Source organism: Oncorhynchus gorbuscha, linkage group LG24 (assembly GCF_021184085.1).
Source record: "Oncorhynchus gorbuscha isolate QuinsamMale2020 ecotype Even-year linkage group LG24, OgorEven_v1.0, whole genome shotgun sequence".
Taxonomy (NCBI): Eukaryota; Metazoa; Chordata; class Actinopteri; order Salmoniformes; family Salmonidae; genus Oncorhynchus; species Oncorhynchus gorbuscha.
In genome coordinates, this window is record NC_060196.1 from 16,422,708 (window position 1) to 16,441,394 (window position 18,687).

Here is an 18,687-nt window from a genome sequence, read left to right on the forward strand (position 1 = left end):
AAGTAGAACTCCGCAGGGGTTAAACTGACCCAGATTGTGTGCTCAGTGCTTTTTGGTCCAGGAGTAGGTTTAATCCGGGACAGGGACTCTGACCCTTATACTTTAATCTTACCTGCTCAATGTGACAGTTTAAAATATTTTGACGTTTATTAATCCCCCGTTTCTCACTGGAACATCGCCACCATGAATTACATGCACAAAGTCAGAAAGTGCTATCCCGTGTTTTAACATTGACTTCTGAATAATTGCTACGAAACTGACTTGGGTTCAGTCCTCAATATAAACATAACTGTTTTTCCTAAGAGGAAGCTACTCTTTTCTTAAACCATCCATCTTCGGGCTGAGCAGATATCATTTGTCTTTATTTGTCATACAGACTGGTGGTGTTGAGTCTATTTGCAGTAGTGATTGGCCTCCTTTGGCTTTCAGCCTGGTTGGAGCTTCAGGCCATTTCCCACGATCCTGTTTTCTCATAGTTCATAGATAAAGGGGACTTTTGTCAATTTTAATCCAATTAAAAAATGACGTTGTTGTTTTATATAAACTTTTTGGCTATTTTACTTCCCCTGTAAAATAAGACAAATGAAAACAACCATTCCTAAAAAGGGAATTGTTTGGAACTGCACTTGGAGAAATCTATTACATTCAATTTAAAATCCCAGTTAGGACTGCTAGACAGTAGCCCCAAGGAGGAAGTGAACCTGAACAACATAATTTATTAAACATTTAACAATCTCAGGGTTGGGTAGGTAACTTTATAAATGTAATCCATTACAGTTACTAGTTACCTGGCCAAAATTGTAATCAATTACGTAACCTTTGGATTACCTGAAATTCTGTTACATAATTAGATTACATTCTGTTACTTTTGGATTGCAATTCCACTTAAAAGGAATTAGAAGAAAACAAAAGATGATCTATTAAACACATTTGGTGTGTCATCATAGTGGTCTCTTGATTTATAGTCAGACTCACTCAGGTGGAACAAACTTAAACTTGCACCTTTTTTTCAATTCTGAATTGAATGTCATTGAGAAAACAGAAAAGTGTCAAATGTATTTTTTTTTTCAAACCAATAATCATGTAGTTTTTGTAATCAGATTACATGTAACTAATTACTCCCCAATCCTAATTATCATTGAAAATGGATATTTACTGAATTCCCATGTATTCATTCCATGACAACAGGAAGTATTACTACCAATATAAACAGGCCAGCACTCAAGTGCTTCCATAATTGTCCATGTCAACTGTTTACTTGTGCAGTCGTTAAGTTAAACAAATTCGTGGTGGGTTGTATCTTCCCAGGGTTTAGCGAACATGTTGTAAGATTAATTTGAGAACCACAAGATGTATCATAGGCAATTAGGGAGCGTGCTTGTATTCTCTGTCCAGTAGTTGATGCAGTTGCGAGGGATATCTATTTGAATACGTTTCACGGTTGGTATGCTCATCACAACGGAGGCTTTGATATACTAACTAGGCTAACTGATGGACAACAGGTGGTGCTAAATTGTAATTTGCTGTAGTGGGACCTCGGAGAACATCATTTCGAAATATGCCACGTCTTTATAATATTTGACTGAATGCCTGGTAAGTGAATTTCATATTGAAATGTATATTGAACCGTTACAAACCACGTTTGTACTGTCTATGTTTGCATTTTTTTTGTGTGAATAGGCCTAATATTACTTTATTTTGTGTAAGGTGTCATGTCGAGATTTTTCTAAACAATGTTGAATGTTGCACATTCAACCCCGGGCCATTTACATCGCTACACTCAAACAGTCTACATTCAACAGCATTTCTTTTAACGTTTTCCCAAATCTTACACATTTTGGATTCTGAGTAAAACAAAGTGAGTTTGTGAAACATATTACTGTATAATGAGCCTATCATATGCCTTAGCTAACGCATTATCAGAGCACATCCCAGACACAAACCATATAGGCTTCACTGAAGGCTTTGTCCTCTAATGGTGCCTCCTCCACGGTGAGTTGTTAACCAGGGTCCATACTTCCATTCCTTTATCTCCCAGAGTGATGGCGTTCCTGCTTAGGGCTCTAGTGCTATCTGTCTTCCTGTCCTCGGTGCCCTGGGTGGCAGGGTCAACGTTCACCCTGCTGCTGTCCTTGCCCAACACCTCCATGCCCTTCAGTGTTGGCAGGATCGGGGCGGGCGCCCTCATCGCCATCCACGCCGTGAACCGGAGTCCCGATCTGTTGGCAGGTCAGTACACAGAGACATTGTATAGTACATATGTGATACATAATATATATATATAACACAGATCCGTTGTTTGCTATGACAAATGGTCCTTCTGTAGCTCAGTTGGTAGAGCATGGCGCTTGTAACGCCAGGGTAGTGGGTTAGATCCCCGGGACCACCCATACGTAGAATGTATGCACACATGACTGTAAGTCGCTTTGGATAAAAGCGTCTGCTAAATGGCATATATTATTATTATTATCATATATTAAGGAAGTTGTATTGTATTGTATTGCAATGCAACCGCTGTGAGGGGCTGAAGCACACTGAGAAACACTGGCCGCGAGGACATCAGAAGTCGTTCTCATTCGATAGCCACTGTAAGCTACTGTGTTGTATGTCCTCAGGTCATTGGCTGGAGCATGAATACGTGGATGATGAGTGCAGCGACGTGAACGGCCCGGGGAAGATAGTGGAGCTACTGCACAGACGGAACTACAGCGCTTTCATCGGCCCCGCCTGCTCCGACGTAAGGCCCCCCCACCTTCACCGGCACGAATAAACAAATCACACATCACATTGCACTAACTACATTATCTGCATTTTTACAATCCAATGACGATAGAACACCCTCTTTAGGTGTGTGCGATCACTGCCAAGCTGGCAGCTTTCTGGAACATTCCTGTGGTCAGTCCCACCTGCGCAGACCAGCAATTTCTCATCAAAAAGGTCCAATATCACTTTTTAATATAACTCATATGCCAGTAACTATCTGTAGCTAACTTACATCCCTCAGAATCTGGAGTACACAGTTGCAACGTTATCACATGCCATGTTCTGTGGCGGTGACAGGCTTACCCCACTCTTACCAGAGTGTTTGGCCCCTTCACCAAGATGGGCTCGTTCTTTGTGAAGATCTGTGAGAAGTTTGGCTGGAGACGTATAAGCATTATCTACGACCACAGACCCGCCTGGATCATCCCTGCTGAGGGAATCAGGTACGATACGACGCAGCACGATACAATACATTAGGATACAATACAATAAATACACTTCAAATAGACACTGGAATGTGATGTACTTCTACATAGGGAGGAACCTGATGAAATGAGGTTCCATTTCTATTTCTATAAGGTACCAAGCTGAAGTCAGTAACATCACTGTGGCTAAATACCTGGCATTTCAAACACCTCTCGGGCAAGACAACACTCACACAGCCCTCACACAAGCACGTATGCTACAGGAGGTTGCCGAGGTGTCTCGCAGTAAGTTTCCTGTGTTCCAATGTCCACACCAGCTTACTATATACATTGAAGTAATTGGCCATGCGTGGTAACTGGTATGCTAATAGGGTTATTTTAATGTAGCCTATCTTTGTGTCTCGCCCTGTAGTCATAGTGATCTCAGCGCGTGGGGAGGTGGTCAGGGACTTCCTGATCGAGGCCCACAGGAGAGGCCTCACCACAGGGGACTACGTCTTCTTCTGCTTCGAGCCCTACAGGCTGGAGGAGATGTTTGGCAACTTTGACTGGGAAAGAGGTAGGGCGTGTCCCAATTGGCACCCTACGATACAATGCAATACTATATGGGGACTTTTGGGAATGCTACTGGGATTATATAACCTCAGGACGAATCAATGAATGGTGTTGATGTGCTGCAGGAGATGTGGATGACTCTGTGGCTAAGCAGGCCTACCAGGCTCTGTTTCTACTCTCTCTGTACAAACCCAACGACCAGAGGTACTGGAACTTCTCCAATGACGTCATCCGCAGATCCAGAGAGGACTTTGGCTATGCCTACGCACCCAACGAAAAGGTGTGCTGTGAAACACACACGCACACACCTGTCGCTTGACCCTGTCTGGAGTGCCAGATGGGATGGGCTTTGTGCTTTTGGGACTATTTCATTGGTTCCATTGCGCCAGGCAAGCTCAATTGAGCGCAGCTAAAATATTTGACCGATTTCCAAATATTATTTTGAACCCGGGTCTGGTACTTAGCTGCTATGTTTAACTGTATATATACTGTACACTCTTAGAAAAAAAGGGGCAATCTTGAACTTAAAAGAGTTTGAATAACCTAGAACCTTTCCCTTTGAATAACCTTTTTTTGGTTCCAGTTAGAATTATTTTGGGTTCCATGTAGAACCCTTTCTACAGAGCGTTCTACCTGGAACCTGAAAGGTTTCTACCTGGAACCAACATGGGTTTCTCCTATTGGGACAGCCGAAGAATTCTTTGGAACCCTTTTTTCTAAGAGTGTATATACAGGATATGTAACTCTCTATTTCTGACTGTTTGTCCAATGGCAGGTGTCGGTGCTGGCAGCCATAGCCCATGACTCTGTATGGCTGTATGCTCAGGCTCTGAATGAAACCCTGGCGGAACGCGGGGACCCATACGACGGCTTCACCATAACCCGCAAGATGTGGAACCGAACCATCACAGGTCAGCCCTTTTGGATGATTCATTTCACCTGTATGTTATCAGGTAGGTAGGTATAACCTTAATGGTTGCAGTTGAAGGTCATTGATATTATTTACAGATGTTATTTACAAGGGTTATTATATTTCATTTATAGAATACAATTATTTCATTTGATTTTTTATGTTTTGCACAGCAGACCCATTGAGGTCAAAATTCCTATTTTTCAAGGGAGACCTGGCCAAGAAGGCAGCTTCATTGCCTCACAGAGAGATGTACAGGTAACTGTAAAAACAAAGAGTAAATGAGGAATACAAAGTATATTGAAAGCAGGTGCTTCAACACAGGAGTTAATTGCTTTGGGTATTGTATAAAAATAAACAGCAGCCCGTTAATTTGGCCCAATGCCTTATTAAGACACCATGTTGGTGTTTCCTTTATTTTGGCAGTTACCTGTATATGATGGTGTTTCAAACATGACGACACGTGAGGTGTGGATAGCCCATATGTTTGTTTTCTGGACTCTGTCCGTTAGGTATCCAGGGTGACGTTACCATGGACGCCAATGGAGACAGGGAGTCTGCCTATATGATGAAGCACATCCAGGGCGCAGAGAACGACAGGGAGTTCAAAGTCAGACGCTAATACCCTAATCACACTTTCTCTTTATCTCTGTCACTCGCTCTCTTTTCTTTCTATCACTCCAACACTTCCTTTCTGTCTATTTCTATCACTTTGTCACTCTCTATCTTTCAGTCCTTCTATCTCCTACATCGCACTCTCTGTCTCTCGGTCTCTCTGTCACTCTCTATTTCTCCATCTTTATCTTGCCATACCACTGTCTCTCTGTCTGCCTATTTCCGTATTGAAAAAATAATATAAAACCTCTCTCTCTTGCGCTCTCTCTCTTGCGCTCTCTCTCTCTCTTTTTTTGTTGCTCTCTCTCTCTCCCTCCCTCCCTCCTTTCCAACCCTCTGTTTTCCCCTTATTTTCTGCTAACGTCTACAGTGTTCACATCTGAAGCCACTGTTATCGCAGCCTGTCAAAAAGTTAACACCCATGGTGACACTCTTCTGAACAATTACAGTGCTGATTTAATTCTTTGCCACTGAATTTATTGTCGTTTTGCTTTTCAACCTGAATCTTATCTCTTCGGCCCACATTTCAGTTGTCTGACTTCAGTGTATTTCTGATCCTGAACACCCAACCAGTGGAACACAGAGTGCAACGCAACACACACACACACACACACACACACACACACACACACACACACACACACACACACACACACACACACACACACACACACACACACACACACACACACACACACACACACACACACACACACACACTCTACACTTCTATCAAGTACCTACCTAGGACCAGCTTGGTCATCAGGGCTACTACTAAAAGCTCTGGAGAGTGCAGTCTCTTAATTATCACCTTGAAATGGCTTTTAATATTGGACCTTAAAGTTATTTCAAATTACAGTTATTTATTACAAATGTATTTTTTTGCAACATTCTGTTGGCCCCTCGATGCTGGTTTCAAAACAAAACCAAATGTTATTTTGGTTTCTGTCGACGTGGCTTCATCCGACCATGCATCTCATCACCTTCCAAGTCTCATGTCTTCTCAGCAAATGAGTGATGTGGCAACAAAATGAGTACATTTAAAAAAGATCTAAGGGAAATGTAAACCGATCAGCCAGGAGGTTTTGAGCTTCACAATAGTGAGAGCATGCATACCGGGAAAACAATAATGATCATTTGCATGCACTGCCTATTGACATACTGACATTCAGTATTACAGTAGATCTGACTTGTATTTTGGATAGCATTTGGATGCTATATTGATTACTATGGCAAGTTAAGATCATACCAGCATCTACTGGTATGTGACATCCATAGATCATTTCTAAAAGGAAAATGACTCGTAAACTTTAACTTCCTGTCCCTCCTTCCTGTGATTGACATCCTTGAAATGGGCTGCATTCAACACACAGCCTTTTAATATGCCAAAAATGTTAAGTAATCATAGGTCATGCTATCTTCTCACCTGGTAGGTAATCGCCAATTACTTTGGTACGAATAAGGCTTATGAGCCAGTGGAGGGGGTCCAAGTCTACTGGCCAGGAGGGAGGAAGACTCCACCGAAGGACACACCCCACTTTGGCTTCAAAGATGAGCTCTTCATCAATATCGGTACTGTGTGTTTGTTACACCAATGGACCTTCCCTAGTCTTCTCTAATCTCTGCAGTACTCACATGATCATTTTGTGTTGAGTTGATAGCTGACCCTTATCAGACCTGCTTGGGTTAGGTATATACAGTGGGGCAAAAAAGTATTTAGTCAGCCACCAATTGTGCAAGTTCTCCCACTTAAAAAGATGAGAGAGGCCTGTAATTTTACTCATAGGTACACTTCAACTATGACGGACAAAATGAGAAAAAAAAATCCTGAAAATCACACTGTAGGATTTTTAATTTATTTATTTGCAAATTAGGGTGGAAAATAAGTATTTGGTCAATAACAAAAGTTTATCTCAATACTTTGTTATATACCCTTTGTTGGCAATGACAGAGGTAAAACATTTTCTGTAAGTCTTCACAAGGTTTTCACACACTGTTGCTGGTATTTTGGCCCACCCTTCCATGCAGATCTTCTCTAGAGCAGTGATGTTTTGGGGCTGTTGCTGGGCAACACGGAATTTCAACTCCCTCCAAAGATTTTCTATGGGGTTGAGATCTGGAGACTGGCTAGGCCACTCCAGGACCTTGAAATGCTTCTTACGAAGCCACTCCTTCGTTGCCCGGGCGGTGTGTTTGGGATCATTGTCATGCTGAAAGACCCAGCCACGTTTCATCTTCAATGCCCTTGCTGATGGAAGGAGGTTTTCACTCAAAATCTCACGATACATGGCCTCATTCATTCTTTCCTTTACACGGATCAGTCGTCCTGGTCCCTTTACAGAAAAACAGCCCCAAAGCATGATGTTTCCATCCCCATGCTTCACAGTAGGTTTGGATGCAACTCAGCATTCTTTGTCCTCCAAACACAACGAGTTGAGTTTTTACCAAAAAGTTATATTTTGGTTTCATCTGACCATATGACATTCTCCCAATCTTCTTCTGGATCATCCAAATGCTCTCTAGCAAACTTCAGACGGGCCTGGACATGTACTGCCTTAAGCAGGGGGACACGTCTGGCACTGCAGGATTTGAGTCCCTGGCGGCGTAGTGTGTTACTGATGGTACGCTTTGTTACTTTGGTCCCGGCTCTCTGCAGGTCATTCACTAGGTCCCCCCGTGTGGTTCTGGGATTTTTGCTCACCGTTCTTGTGATCATTTTGACCCCACGGGGTGAGATCTTGCGTGGAGCCCCAGATCGAGGGAGATTATCAGTGGTCTTGTATGTCTTCCATTTCCTAATAAGTGCTCCCACAGTTGATTTCTTCAAACCAAGCTGCTTACCTATTGCAGATTCAGTCTTCCCAGCCTGGTGCAGGTCTACAATTTTGTTTCTGGTGTCCTTTGACAGCTCTTTGGTCTTGGCCATAGTGGAGTTTGGAGTGTGACTGTTTGAGGTAGTGAACAGGTGTATTCTATACTGATAACAAGTTCAAACAGGTGCCATTAATACAGGTAACGAGTGGAGGACAGAGGAGCCTCTTAAAGAAGAAGTTACAGGTCTGTGAGAGCCAGAAATCTTGCTTGTTTGTAGGTGACCAAATACTTATTTTCCACCATAATTTGCAAATAAATACATTTAAAATCCTACAATGTGATTCTTGATGTTTTTTTCTCATTTTGTCTGTCATAGTTGAAGTGTATCTATGATGAAAATTACAGGCCTCGTCGTTTTAAGTGGGAGAACTTGCACAATTGGTGGCTGACAAAAACTTTTTTGCCCCACTGTATGACCAAAAAATGCAGCTGCTGGTTAAATGCTGTCCCATGCTTTCTGGTAATACTCATTATCAGTCTAATGCAATTATGTAGATATAACCTGAATTGCTGATGATTTGCAAGGCTTTGAAGCCATCGTGCCATATTGGCACACCCCAGTAGGTACAGTCATCCACAGGAATGAATGGATTTCTACAGTATTTTAATAAAAAAAAATAATAAACATTTTCAAGGACAAAAAATGTATATATATATTAGTATTTTGATGTTGAAGTGGGGAAAGTACCATTAGTATAACTTATCTTGAAATAAGGATAATGGTGTATATATGTTTCTATTTTTATGTTTAGCTCACGTAATATAATTTAAAAGTATGCATTAAGTTGTCTGTAATATAATACATTTGGCAAAAATGAATGCAGACATAAATGCATTTCTACAGCTTCCAGAAATATTTGATGCCAAAGTGTACCAAAATGGAGGCAAAGTGACTTCAACACAGCGCCTCCTGTTAGACATCTGGTGTATATTTAAACCATTGGTCTCATGATATAAATTTATAATTTATTTAGTCATAATTTATTTTCGATCATAATTAATTTATCAAAGTACATTCATTTATTTACTTAATGAAAAACAGCAGGCAGCTGGCATGGTGGTCTGTCCTCTCCAGGCTTGCATGTCCTCATATGTCATGTAAGTATTGTCACTTGACAGCACTTGCAGTGTGTTACCACACCAAATGGGGGGGACAGAGACCCATATATCCTTTAAAGAACCAGAGAGAATGAGAATTGACTCCCAAAAATAATGACACATTGAATTATTCACTTATGCCTGCTGGACGAAAGGAAATCTTTATTTTATTGTCCACTCAAATATGGACTTCTTTTAATACCGTTTTATGAAAGTCCCCTCAGCTACCTAGGTAGACCTCAGTCTACCTCATAATGGTCTAGCCAGGGTTATGTAACGGGTTGCGTTACAAATGACACCCTATTCCCTACACAGTCCTGGTCCAAAGTGGAACACTGTGAATGGGAATAGGGTGCTATTTGAGAAGTAACCCGGGTTTTATTATTCGTTATCAATTGTGTTCTATCTGGAATTCTCTATCTGGATTTGATATGGTCCGAAAATGTTTTCTTTGTCGTTGCTTGCTTTGGCAGACAGGGACTTGTACATATGGCCCCTAGAAGAATGTGTGGAACTTATTGATGTTTGGGCTTTATTATATAGATATATATAAAATTAGTGTTAAGAAGGGATTCATGTGGGAGAGACGCAAGAATGCAAATGAGAAAGTTTTATTTGACCACCTGTTTATGGAAATAACACTTTTGAGCATTTATTGATAAGTTAATCCCCTTAAAACGATGATAAAGATTAAAATTTGTAATCTAATACATTAGATACACTACACATTATTGATTTATTTCCCCTTTATTTATTCAGGAGTTTATATTGAGAAAATCTATTTTCCACATGAGTCATGATGTAACGGTTCTCTTCTTCGTCCTCCTCTGAAGAGGAGGTGTAGCAAGGATCAGACCAAAATGCGACGTAGTTGGTGTTCATGTTCTTTTAAAAAAGAAAAAACTCAAACATGAACATAATACAAACCAATAAACGTGAAAAACCAAAACAGTCCTCTGGTGCAACAAACACAGACAGGAACAATCACCCACAAGAGACCTAAAGAATATGGCTGCCTAAATATGGTTCCCAATCAGAGACAACGATAAACACCTGCCTCTGATTGAGAACCACTCTAGGCAACCATAGACTTACCTAGAGTACTACTCTAAACACAATCCCATAACTACAAACAAACCCAGACAAAAAAAGCCACATAAATCCCCATGTCACACCCTGGCCTAACCAAAATAATAACCAAAACACAGAATACTAGGGCCAGGGCGTGACACATGAAAAGCAATAAAAATCAATGTTTCATAAAAGGTTTGTTTGAGAACAGTCTATGCTACCACGTATTTCGGGCGTGACCGTTTGGCATTGTTGACCTGGCATCAAAGCTTATGCTACAGTGTACATGTGTATTTGTGTTGCAGAGAAGAGGTTTGCGATAGCTGTGGGGACCATTGCTGTTTTCCTGGCCACCGGGACACTTATCATATGTCTTCTCTACAGGTACACACACACACACACACACACACACACACACACACACACACACACACACACACACACACACACACACACACACACACACACACACACACACACACACACACACACACACACACACAGTATTGTCCTTTTTCCATCTAGCGGTAGTCCAGCCGTTGCAAATGTACAACGTGCAGCGCTATCCCGGTAAGTCATGTGTATAGTCCATAGTGTGGAGCTCTCTCTCGCTTTATCGCTCTCTGTCTCCCATGTAATTAGAGGAGGGATTCATTTTTGAATACCCCAGCATTATTCAAGAAAGTGGGGAGAGGGCATCACAAGGCTCTCACATAAAAGATGGATTAATGCAGAATGAATCTGTACCCACTTGCTTATCTTTTTCTCGTCATGAACTCACCCAAAGCCCCATGTGTGTGCGTGCATGTAATTTGTGTGGGTGTGTGTGTGTGTGATCCCACTCCAACCTGTGTGTGAGTGAGCATGCAGGAAACTATCATCCTTAGGAATAAGACATTCGCTCCAATGTCTCGGTGGCTCAGCCTCTAGTTTAGCCCACATGACCCTTTCATGTGATACATTTTCCTTTCCAAATGATTACTTTTAAATTAGCGGCGGCAGGGTAGCCTGGTGGTTAGAGCGTTGGACTAGTAACCAAAAGTGTTGCTAGATCGAATCCCCGAGCTGACAAGGGACAAATCTGTCGATCGGCCCATGAAAAAGGCAGTTAACCCACTGTTCCTAGGCCATCATTGTAAATAACAATTTGTTCTTAACTGACTTGCCTAAATGGGAACATTTATGCAATAATATGAACGGCGTGGTGATTGCTAGTCCTGGGAGGAGGCCTTGATGCCCACGAGCATTAAGAACGATGGTTCAATAACAGTTAATAATGGAGAAAGAGGAAGTAGAGAGAGAGAGAGAGAACGGTACACTGTACTACTGTGAAGGCCCTATCTGCAGCCGACGTGTAGGCATTGTGTTCACGAAACAAGTTATGCCATTGTTTATTATGTAGAGCAAGTTAGTAGATTTGAAATTGTGTGCAAGTCCCATATAATAGGTCTGCAGTATTCTTGCAGACACTAAAATTATCTAAATGCATGGAACAAGAATTGACAATTGTGTTCCCCTACCTGTAAATTAAGGAGATTAAATATATTTGACATGGTGTATAAAAATCCCGTTGAACAGGTGCCAGTGTTGTGACCCAGGCACAAACACATGCATGTGTGACAGAGTGGAAATTCCAACAGTTGCATATGCACTGCACCCCCATGGAACAGGCTTTGACGTTGCTTGGCACTGTTATATGGGGTTTGCATACATTAGAAAACCTGCACAGTTTCTCAGGATAAACACAATTCGATGTCGTTGCCCGTATAGTGTTAAGTGCAGTAGGTCATCATGATGTTTTTGACCCAGGAAGTACTTCTCCTGTGACACAGGAAACACATCATCCGGAAGAAGGTGTCTGTGGTCCTATGGAGGGTTAGCCCCGGTGATGTCACCATGATGGGGAACAGCTCGTCCTCGGCAGGAAAGGTGAGGCATCGGAGGAGGGGTTTGAGTCACTGGCAACGTTCCAGGCTGACTACACAGCAGACACTTGCCAGATCTCTCACGTCTGGATAGCTGTTTAACGTATCAGCTAGCATCTGACTACACAGCAGACACTTGCCAGATCTCTCACGTCTGGATAGGTGTTTAACGTATCAGCTAGCATCTGACTACACAGCAGACACTTGCCAGATCTCTCACGTCTGGATAGGTGTTTAACGTATCAGCTAACATCTGATGCCTGACTACACAGCAGACACTTGCCAGATCTCTCACGCCTGGATAGGTGTTTAACGTATCAGCTAGCATCTGACTACACAGCAGACACTTGCCAGATCTCTCACGTCTGGATAGCTGTTTAACGTATCAGCTAGCATCTGACTACACAGCAGACACTTGCCAGATCTCTCACGTCTGGATAGGTGTTTAACATATCAGCTAACATCTGATGCCTGACTACACAGCAGACACTTGCCAGATCTCTCACGTCTGGATAGGTGTTTAACATATCAGCTAACATCTGATGCCTGACTACACAGCAGACACTTGCCAGATCTCTCACGCCTGGATAGGTGTTTAACATATCAGCTAACATCTGATGCCTGACTACACAGCAGACACTTGCCAGATCTCTCACGCCTGGATAGGTGTTTAACGTATCAGCTAACATCTGACTACACAGCAGACACTTGCCAGATCTCTCACGCCTGGATAGGTGTTTAACATATCAGCTAACATCTGATGCCTGACTACACAGCAGACACTTGCCAGATCTCTCACGCCTGGATAGGTGTTTAACGTATCAGCTAACATCTGACTACACAGCAGACACTTGCCAGATCTCTCACGCCTGGATAGGTGTTTAACATATCAGCTAACATCTGATGCCTGACTACACAGCAGACACTTGCCAGATCTCTCACGTCTGGATAGGTGTTTAACATATCAGCTAACATCTGACTACACAGCAGACACTTGCCAGATCTCTCACGCCTGGATAGGTGTTTAACATATCAGCTAACATCTGATGCCTGACTACACAGCAGACACTTGCCAGATCTCTCACGTCTGGATAGGTATTTAACGTATCAGCTAGCATCTGACTACACAGCAGACACTTGCCAGATCTCTCACGCCTGGATAGGTGTTTAACATATCAGCTAACATCTGATGCCTGACTACACAGCAGACACTTGCCAGATCTCTCACGCCTGGATAGGTGTTTAACGTATCAGCTAACATCTGACTACACAGCAGACACTTGCCAGATCTCTCACGTCTGGATAGGTGTTTAACGTATCAGCTAACATCTGATGCCTGACTACACAGCAGACACTTGCCAGATCTCTCACGCCTGGATAGGTGTTTAACATATCAGCTAACATCTGATGCCTGACTGCACAGCAGACACTTGCCAGATCTCTCACGTCTGGATAGGTGTTTAACGTATCAGCTAACATCTGATGCCTGACTGCACAGCAGACACTTGCCAGATCTCTCACGCCTGGATAGGTGTTTAACGTATCAGCTAACATCTGACTACACAGCAGACACTTGCCAGATCTCTCACGTCTGGATAGGTGTTTAACATATCATCTAGCATCTGATGCCTGACTACACAGCAGACACTTGCCAGATCTCTCACGTCTGGATAGGTGTTTAACATATCAGCTAACATCTGATGCCTGACTACACAGCAGACACTTGCCAGATCTCTCACGTCTGGATAGGTGTTTAACATATCAGCTAACATCTGATGCCTGACTACACAGCAGACACTTGCCAGATCTCTCACGTCTGGATAGGTGTTTAACATATCAGCTAGCATCTGATGCCTGACTGCACAGTTGATGACGTTGCATATTATCTTTGGTTGATGCCAAACCCCCCAAAGCCTATATTCCCTACAGTACCACCTTACTCTCCTTTCCCATAAACTGCAGCGTTACGACCATACTGAAGCAAGCACTTTTTCTATTCCTCTGCTAAATTTTATCGCATCATTTCATCATTATACATTTTTCAATGACCATACTACAGTACCTTTACTATTATGAATTGGTACTCAACTTTGTGCACCCACTCCTCTCAGTTACTGTGCCCTGTTTTGTTGTTTAATGAAAACCACAACTAAGGAGAAATAACAAATGATTCAGTGTAATGACTTTGACAAGGATCAACTAATTAATGCAGGTTTTCCACTAACATATGTCATTTAGCAGATACTTTTATCCAAAGGAACTTACAGCCTTGGATGCATACATTTTAAGTATGTGTGGTCCCAGGAGTTAAACCAGCTGTCCTGGAATTGCAAGCACCATGCTCTACCAACTAACTAAGCTACAGTGGACCACACACACACACACACACACACACACACACACACACACACACACACACACACACACACACACACACACACACACACACACACACACACACACACACACACACACACACACACACACACGCTCATAATAAAGTGCATGATAATGTGGATTGTTGTGTGTTTACAGGTACCGTACCTCAACTCCAAGTCCATCGATGATTCTCTGGAGTCCATCCTGGGAAATATGAAGGACAAACCATCCTCCCATAGAACGGCCGTCTATAAAGTGAGAATTGCTTGTCCTCATTGCTAACTTTTACAATGTTGAATTTAGGGCCTTGAGTTTTTCCTATAAGTGCGAATCAATTGCTTGTCCATATTGGCAACACTTTACTTATACAATGTTGAAATTAGGGCCTTGAGTTTTTCTAAGAACTTACTTGACTGGAGGAGGAGTGAGAGGTAGAGAGAGGTGAAAGGGGGAATATTATTTGGGCCCAGAGTTTTTCAGGGCTAGGCGTTATTTATATTCCATCCCCACCATGCCTCAGAAGTGGAATAACATCAAAACATCATAATATCAAAAGTTTTAGAACACTTACTCATTCAAGGGTTTTTCTTTATTTTTTTTACTATTTTCTGCATTGTAGAATAAGAGTGAAGACACCAACTATGAAATAACACATATGGAATCATGTAGTAACCATAAAAGTGTTAAACAAATCAAAATATATTTTACATTTGAGATTCTTCAAATAGCCTCCCTTTGCCTTGATGACAGCTTTGCACACGCTAGGCATTCTCTCAACCAGCTTCATGAGGTAGTCACCTGGAATGCATTTCAATTAACAGGTGTGCCTTCTTAAAAGTACATTTTTAGAATTTCTTTCCTTTTTAATGCGTTTGAGCCAATCAGTTTTGTTGTGACAAAGTAGGGAGGTATACAAAATAAGTCTATATTATGGCAAGAACAGCTCAAATAAGCAAAGAGAAATGATGGTCCATCATTAGTTTAAGACATGAAGGTTAGTCAATATGGAAAATGTCAAGAACTTTGAAGGTTTCTTTGAGTGCAGTCACAAAAACCATCAAGTGCTATGATGAAACTGGCTCTCATGAGGACCACCACAGGAATGGAAGACCCAGAGTTACCTCTGCTGCAGAGGATAAGTTCATTAGAGTTACCAGCCTCAGAATTTGCAGGCCAAATAAACGCTTCACAGAGTTCAAGTAACAGACACATCTAAACATCAACTGTTCAGGCCTTCGTGGTCGAATTACTGCCAAGAAACCACTTGGTTTGGCGTCCAAAATTCAGATTTTTGGCTCCAACCGCCATGTCTTTGTGAGATGCGCTGTGGGTGAATTGATGATAGCTGAATGTGTATTTCCCACCGTAAAGAATGGAGGAGGAGGTGTTATGGTGTGGAGGTGTTTTGCTGGTGACACTGTCTGTGATTTATTTTGAATTCAAGGCACACTTAACCAACATGGCTAACACAGCAATCTGCAGTGATAGTCCCAAACCATATGGGATGGCGTATCATTTGTTTTTCAATAAGACAATGACCCAACACACCTCCAGTCTGTGTAAGGGCTATTTTACCAAGAAGGGGAGTGATGGGGTGCTTCATCAGATGAGCTGGCCTCCACTATCTCCCAACCTCAACCAAACTGAGATGGTTTGGAATGAGTTGGGCCGCAGAGTGAAGAAAAAGCAGCATGTGTGAACTCCTTCAAGACTGTTGGAAAAGCATTCCAGGTGAAGCTGGTTGAGAGAATGTCAAGAGTGTGCAAAGCTGTCATCAAGGCAACGGGTGGTTACTTTGAAGAATCTCAAATATAAAATATGTGTTGCTTTGTTTAACACTTTTTTGGTTACAACATGATTCCCTCCATATGTGTTATTTCATAGTTTTGATGTCTTCACTATTATTCTACACTGTAGTAAATAGTAAAAATAAAGAAAAACCATTGAATGGGTAAGTTTCTAAAATCTTTGACCAGTAGTGTATACTTTGAGACTCTATGCAGGTGTCCCAAACTCTGACACCTGGTCCTGTGAACTGACATCTAATGAAATGATCATGCCGATTAGAAGCCAGGCTGTGCCATTATGTATTTTTCATCATCATCAACATGGGGATTTGGGTTATTTTTAGTCTGTCATTTTGGTTCTGTCGTTCCCCCTGGTGCTTTCAGGAGAACATCTGTTCAGTGCGACTGCTGAATGTGAAGAGTGTGTGTCTGAACAGAGAGCTGCTCACTGAACTGAAGCAGGTGAGGCCCTCCTCGTTGTGGTGTTTGTGTCTGTTATCGAGTGTTAGTAGAGAGTGGAGTGCTTAATGTACATGTTATGAATTCTGTAAGTTTATTATTTTGTCATATCTGTTTTATATGGACTCCTCTCTCTCTCTCTCTCACACACACACACACACACACACACACACACACACACACACACACACACACACACACACACACACACACACACACACACACACACACACACACACACACACACGTGTGCAGTGTAGAGATTTGAGCCACCCAAACATCTGCAGCGTCATTGGTGCTTGTCTGGAACCTCCACAGTTCTTTCTGCTGACTGAGTACTGTCCTAAAGGGAGCCTGCAGGTAACACACACACACACACACACACACACACACACACACACACACACACACACACACACACACACACACACACACACACACACACACACACACACACACACACACACACACACACACACACACACACACACACACACACACACACACACACACACACACACACACACACACACCACTGCTTTAAATGCACATAACCCTCCCTTCACTGCTTCTTCAATACATCACGAGCATAAAGTCCAATTGCATCCCCCAAACTCCAGGACATTTTGAAGAATGCTTCCATTAAGCTTCACTGGAGCTTCAAGTTCTCCCTGATGCTGGACATTGTCAAGGTACATTTTCTCAAAACTCTCGATTTTTCATGCCGTATGAGTTACATAATGTCTATGGCTGTCTCTATGGGCATGATGCAAGGCAAACAAAACTGAAGTGGAAGTTGATATCAGTGTAATTCCAGTCTGTGGGGGAATTGGTCCTATCAAACTGAAAGGCGTGTCTGCTTCAGGGGATGGACTACCTGCACCGCAGCCCCCTGCACTCCCATGGTCACCTGTCGTCATCTAACTGTGTGGTGGATAGTCGCTTCGTCCTAAAGGTGACCGACCATGGCCTCAGTCTCCTCAGAAGACCCCCCGGCCAGGACGAGGAGGGCTGGTCTAAAAAACACTGGACATGTGAGTGTAGGGTCGCAACATTCCGGGTAACATTCCCCAAATTCTCAGGTTTCCCAGAAATCCCAGTTTCTCTGAATCAGGAGGGAATAAGCAGCATATCCAGGATTTCTGGAAAACCTTTGAATTTTGTAAAGTTACAATAAAGCGAAAGGGGCAAGAAAGAAGAAAGGAGCAGAGGGAGAAAGAGAGACAGAGATTACAGATACACAGTTGTAAACAGTATAACTAACAACATGAGCTTCTCATACATTAAGCCCCTCTCTCTTCCCAGCCTTGCTGTGGAGGGCCCCGGAACTGCTGAGAGACAGCATGCCCTCCTCTGGCACCCAGAAGGGGGATGTCTACAGTTTTGGCATTATTGTTCAGGAGGTGGTGTACCGCAGGGGCCCTTTCCATATCCCCAACAACAACCTTGAGGCAAGAGGTATGTAGAGAGAGACCCCCATACCTCGCTGCTCTGGGGTGTGTTCTCTCCTCCTCACTGTCTTATTCAACAGTCTCTCTCCCCCCCAGAAATAGTGGAGAGGGTCAAGGCCGGGGTGTGTGTGGGGGGCGGAGGTAGCCCCCTCAGGCCCCACACGGACAGGGCAGAGTGTCCAGAGGGTGTGGAGGCTCTGATGGGGGCGTGCTGGAGTGAGAGGCCCAGTGACCGACCAGACTTCTCCTCCCTCAGAGTGACCGTAAAGAGACTCTGCCCCAGCTGGTGAGACACTGCAGTGCACATTCACATATACACTGAGTGTACAGAACATAACGAACATCTTCCTAATATTGAGTTGCACCCCCCTTTGC

The 18,687-nt window shown here is 42.8% G+C and overlaps 1 protein-coding gene across 4 annotated transcripts in view; it reads left to right on the forward strand.

Moving 5' to 3' along the window:
- Positions 1 to 1,250: 1,250 nt before the first annotated feature.
- The window catches only part of si:dkey-37g12.1 (atrial natriuretic peptide receptor 1), a 32,470-nt gene continuing 15,033 nt past the window's right edge, over positions 1,251 to 18,687 (forward strand). For all 4 annotated transcript variants that reach the window (XM_046325284.1, XM_046325286.1, XM_046325285.1 and 1 more), the window contains exons 1-20: positions 1,251 to 1,593; positions 2,039 to 2,229; positions 2,616 to 2,737; positions 2,848 to 2,937; positions 3,061 to 3,206; positions 3,343 to 3,473; positions 3,601 to 3,747; positions 3,869 to 4,023; positions 4,519 to 4,654; positions 5,166 to 5,263; positions 6,702 to 6,840; positions 10,617 to 10,695; positions 12,144 to 12,240; positions 14,772 to 14,870; positions 16,787 to 16,864; positions 17,117 to 17,221; positions 17,482 to 17,553; positions 17,727 to 17,895; positions 18,167 to 18,319; positions 18,409 to 18,598. In XM_046325284.1, the coding sequence (XP_046181240.1) occupies positions 2,043 to 2,229; positions 2,616 to 2,737; positions 2,848 to 2,937; positions 3,061 to 3,206; positions 3,343 to 3,473; positions 3,601 to 3,747; positions 3,869 to 4,023; positions 4,519 to 4,654; positions 5,166 to 5,263; positions 6,702 to 6,840; positions 10,617 to 10,695; positions 12,144 to 12,240; positions 14,772 to 14,870; positions 16,787 to 16,864; positions 17,117 to 17,221; positions 17,482 to 17,553; positions 17,727 to 17,895; positions 18,167 to 18,319; positions 18,409 to 18,598 (2,393 nt within the window). In that variant the 5' untranslated portion in view covers positions 1,251 to 1,593; positions 2,039 to 2,042. The remainder of the gene's footprint in view (positions 1,594 to 2,038; positions 2,230 to 2,615; positions 2,738 to 2,847; positions 2,938 to 3,060; positions 3,207 to 3,342; positions 3,474 to 3,600; positions 3,748 to 3,868; positions 4,024 to 4,518; positions 4,655 to 5,165; positions 5,264 to 6,701; positions 6,841 to 10,616; positions 10,696 to 12,143; positions 12,241 to 14,771; positions 14,871 to 16,786; positions 16,865 to 17,116; positions 17,222 to 17,481; positions 17,554 to 17,726; positions 17,896 to 18,166; positions 18,320 to 18,408; positions 18,599 to 18,687) is intronic.